Source organism: Brachionichthys hirsutus, unplaced genomic scaffold, assembly GCF_040956055.1.
Source record: "Brachionichthys hirsutus isolate HB-005 unplaced genomic scaffold, CSIRO-AGI_Bhir_v1 contig_1142, whole genome shotgun sequence".
NCBI lineage: Eukaryota > Metazoa > Chordata > Actinopteri > Lophiiformes > Brachionichthyidae > Brachionichthys > Brachionichthys hirsutus.
Window position 1 is genome coordinate 1 of NW_027181250.1, and position 5,000 is coordinate 5,000.

At 40.6% G+C, this 5,000-nt stretch overlaps 1 protein-coding gene across 1 annotated transcript; it reads left to right on the plus strand.

The window, feature by feature from the left end:
• Positions 1 to 1,389: 1,389 nt before the first annotated feature.
• Positions 1,390 to 4,897, plus strand: LOC137917408 (lysosomal dipeptide transporter MFSD1-like; the record flags this gene model as incomplete). The annotated part of the gene is made up of 8 exons (XM_068760163.1): positions 1,390 to 1,411; positions 2,471 to 2,571; positions 2,722 to 2,831; positions 3,982 to 4,037; positions 4,135 to 4,278; positions 4,353 to 4,511; positions 4,596 to 4,711; positions 4,797 to 4,897. Coding segments are annotated over exons 1-8 (809 nt in total), but the record flags the coding sequence as incomplete, so codon positions are not given.
• Between the last annotated feature and the right edge of the window lie 103 nt (positions 4,898 to 5,000).

Below are 5,000 nucleotides of genomic sequence, written 5' to 3' on the forward strand. Positions count from 1 at the left end.
CATAACCTAATGTCATTTCTTAGAAATAACCATGCATGTTCACACAACAGGTTATACTCGTCATAAATGTGATGACCCACATTTCCTTGAAAGATTCAATTGAAGTCAATCTTTAGGTAAATAGTTTGCTTGAACTGACACGTTGTCATAACACAGGGTAAACTGTATTTTAAAGATTTTTATAATATTTGTAAACTGGAAACTAGAATCAAGACCCTTTATAAAAAATCTTGAGTGATAATATAAAATAAACCAGACCACAGTTTTCTACAGACAGTTTTTGCACCCTCTTTGTGAAAATAAAATGTTTTCCAGGATTATTGTATCCCATGTGGATAATAAAGGAATCAATTCAATTTATTTCTATAGCACCAGATCATAACAGAAAGTTATCTCAAGGCACTTTACAGGTGTAGCAAGGAAAGACAGAACCCGAATTAAATATAACATATTGTGGTGTGTATTTTTGTACAGTTTTATAGTTTCTGGCTTTAGGTATGTTAAAAACTACAAAGAAAACCTGATCCAACTTCATTTAAGTTTTCTTGAAGGACTGCAGATAATCATTTAATTTTATTTGTTGATCATTAGCAAGGAATACTGTGACAATTAATTTACTGCCTGATTCCTGGTGTATATATTTTGTTGACTCTTAAGTATATGATTTATTTGAACATGATACAGCCTTTGTCATAACTGTTAAAGTGTAACAACTGTCAATGTAATTCAGCTCAGAAGAGTTTAAATATCTATTGTTAGAACTGAAGAAGCCTCTTGGGTGAAGTGTCTTCTTCTGATTCATCGTTGAATTATGTACTAAGGACTTTCAATGGAAACAAGACGGCAAGGGCTTTTTTGAAATGCTCCTCTTAGGCAGGGTGTTTGACTGTACTTGTACTGCTCTAACATTCTATCTAATATATATATTCATCATCATCATCCTTCAAGGATGAACAAGAATCTACACCAAAACCCATTAGGCTATATTTATTGGCCTGTTTAAAAACAGCCTACCCATGATACAATCAGTATGCCATGCCTTTCAATCATTTACTTTACACCAAGTCACTGTTACATTTCATCCAGCATTTTATAGCAGAATCCTTTATTTTATCCCGCAATCTTGTTTTTACACTCTTTTTTTATATATTAGATACATTTAGACCTGACACCATAAAGAGCTTATACACATGTATTGGAGAGAATTCAGTGTCTTTCTCAATGGTACCTCAGCAGTAACCAGGTGAAATGGGTAGTAGGAGTGGGTACAGAGAGCCACCCTGGATACATTATATGTGGGTTTTTTATACCCTGTGAACTAGATACCAATAAATCTTTCACAGATGGGATGTAACTTGTTCTTTCCCTTTCCAGCCACTGTCTCTAACAATGGTGCAACTGGTAGAGAAAGGTACGTTATTATTGTTTACAAAGTTACGTTACTGATTTGCCAAAGGGCAGATGTCAATAAACGCACGACAAACAAAACTACACCACCTAAAACTCAGACCATGTACGCACGCAGCCGGATATCTCCAAAAACAAATATATTTAAAATCCGGTTATACGTCTGTGTCTGGACGCCTGTAATATGAGTTACGTTTTCTTGTTTTTTAACCATATTCCATTTGCTGGTGCTCGTCTTACTGTTATTTTTTCTTTAGACAGTGAGGGCCACTCAGCAGCTATCCCAGTAGCTTCTGAAAAAAAAAATTGAAATTGCATTGGCACGCACGCAAATAAATGTTGCATTGGATGACAGTACACTGCACAACCCAGTGCAGTCAGTTGATGTAGCTCTCTTACTTTACGATAAGCTTTTCTTCAATAAGGATTTACACTCGAGCCGTCCGGTTAACCGAAGAACCAACTCGGTCTCGGGTGCAAAACCGAGCATGCACACAAATAACCATTCTATCAACCGAGTCCCCACAAAACAACATTTCTTTTCTTCTTCCGTTTTTCGGCACCTGACGGATAAATTTTCTTAGACATGATGACGAGTGACGACGATAGACCGCTCTTTGTACCATGCATTTCTTGCTTCCACACTAGTTGGCCAGGGGGCCCGAGGCAGCTGCTTAGGCTGCTGAAAGGCTGGGCTGGCCCTGATCACACATCAACCATCAACACATTTACAGTTTACTATACAAGCTTTTTATTAGAGTTTGTAATATATTAAAATCAACAGCAGATAGCAGCATTTCGAGGCTTCGCTGATGGGCCAGAAGTGTCCAAACTGCTCCACCAAGGGCCGAGACGCTGCAGGTTTTCCTTGCAGCCAAGCAAGTGATTTTAATTATCAACACCTCCTTCAATTTGGGAGAAGGCGGCTCATTAGTGACATCAGCTGCTGGAGAGATGGCTGGAAAGGAAACCTGGAGTGTCTCGCCCCCTCCATGGAAGAGTTTGGGCACCAAAGCAAAAGGCTGTGAGGCCCCATTGGTTCATGGCACTTCATTTTTTCCAGTGTATTACCGCTTTCTGGTGCTGTTCTTCAACTGTCTGATGACGTTTGGCTCCTACTTCTGCAATGGCATCCCCAGTGTTTTGCAGAATCAGTTCCAAGGGGTAAGTAGGAAGAACCAGGAGCTTTAAAATGTCCTTATTCAATGATTCCTTCTCATAAATGCACGTTGACATAACTGTTCGGTGTCAAAATTCCAAAGTCGGTAACTTTGTGGCTCTGCATTTTATAATTTGCTTCCTTTCACCTGACAGAACCTGACGTGTCCCAATACAACGGTGATCAATGGGACCGTTGACTGTGTGCTGGGACTGGGTTTGAGCCCTCAGCAGTACAATCTTCTTTATGCTGTTTTATCATGGATGCAAGTTCTCTCTCTCTCCATCTCTCTCTATCGCTCACCCACACACACACAGCACAACACAAATCACTCTTTCACAGCCACCACTCTGATCTTTAGAATATTACTTCATCATCAATATATTAAACATTGTTTTTGAGCTGCTGCTTTAATATGTAAACAAGAATACACAATGTGGTCTAGATGATTAGAAATCAAATAAATTAACTGTCCAGATCAACTCAAGGGTATCATCGAGTGCTGCAACGATTAATCGATTAAATTGAGTAATTAAATTAGAACAAATCTTTAACTTCAATTACCGGTATGTTGCCTTGAGAATTTGTTTAATTCGTGTTGCGTATTAAAACTACTAACCAACTGCTGGCGCGTAGTGCCCGGAACTTAAACAAAGCTTGTTTCCGCACAAGAGGGGAAGCCGAGCGAGCAGAGTCAATACAGTCCAATGTGGCGGCTGGGATCATTGATAAAGATGGAGGAAAGAACCACAATGAAGGAGAAAAGGAGGAAGGAGTCCAAAGAAAATGACAGAAACTATCCAAAGTTTGGGACCATTTCAAGCTAAAAACAAAACAAAACTGAGAATGCGGTGCAATGTTTGCACTGTCAAACTGCTGCCGTATGACAACAGTCATGCTAAATGGACTACAGTTATAGCGCTTTCGACACTTTCGCTGTGCCCAAAGCGCTTTAGCCTCACATTCACCCATTCACACTCCAGTGGGCGACTGCTCCCATGCAAGGTGCGGTCAGGCCCACTGGGAGCAATTTGGGGTTCAGCGTCTTGCCCAAGGACAGTTTGACCCTGGTCACTGGACAACCTGCTCTACCAACTGAGCCACAGCCGCCCTATATATTTATATATATATGAATATTTACACACACACTGGACCCCTATGGTTCTTCCCATGGGTAGTGGACCCGCTGGAGAACTCAAATAACTTTTGGCTGTTTTTTGGTCAGGCCCCAATGGGAGACGAAGCCATGAGAATCTATCCAGAAGCCCTTCCCTCAGGCCTAATTTCAATGAATCAATGAAAAAAAAGCTCATCCTTAAGTTCCATCGTCCCCAGATCCACAAACAATTAGCATGTTAAGGCTACATTTTGAGAAGCTTCTAATACTAATACATCTGATTATGTTCTCTTAATAGGAATGCAATTGCGTCGGTTGTGTTTGGATTCCTTCTTGACAAATTCGGAAACGGCTGTAAGTTTACATATACTGTATATTATCTATTCATCTGCTCAACAACCAATTTATGCTCACTGATGGATAATCGATTGTCCCTCTGTTCTTTCTGCAGTTGGAGTGTTTTTGTCATCGTTTCTCTGTGTTTTGGGCTCATCACTGTTCGCACTGGGTTCCCACTTCAAAGGAACTCCCTATCTGCTGCCCCTCATGCTCACAGGCCGACTCCTGTTTGGAGCAGGCTTTGGACCACTATACGGTAAGGTCATTTCATACAGGCTCTTAGCCATGTCACCTCGCCTCAGTAAATGTTTTCCTTTGCATGTTCATCAGTTGTTCAGAACCGCATCACAGCCTTCTGGTTCAAAGGGAAGGAGCTGGCCTTGGCGTTTGGTATCACCATGGCTTTCTCTCGCCTCGGTTCAGTCCTGAACTTTTTCCTCACCCAGAGTTTTGAGGAGAAATATCACATGCAGTGGACACTCTGGGGTGGTAGGATTATGGTGCCACTGAATAATGATGGTGTAAAGAGAGTTTCTCTTCATACTATGTAGTTCAGGATCCTTTGTTTTGCAGGTGCATTGTTATGTGGGTTGAGCTTTGTAGCTGCCATTATAGTCATTAAACTGGACAATCTCAGGTTGAAGCTGCAACATCTTGTCGGTGCCATCGAGGAGGAGTCCCGGAAAGTGGTATGAACAGTGTCTGACATCATCTTTTTCAGGAAGTGATTGTTTGTGGAGTTAATTATTTGTCTTTCTGTGTGTTTGTGTGTAGAGAATTCAGGATGTGAAGCTCCTCCCATTAAGATACTGGTTGCTGGTTCTCACCATCATGTTCTTTTACAATAGCCTCTTTTCTTTTATTGCAGATGCTAGGTAGGTGTGTCAATACAATAGGTCTTTCAATAGGTCAAGATTGAAAGAAATACACCACTGTGTTTATTTGGATGTTTTAGTTTGTTTCACAACAAAAAAGAAT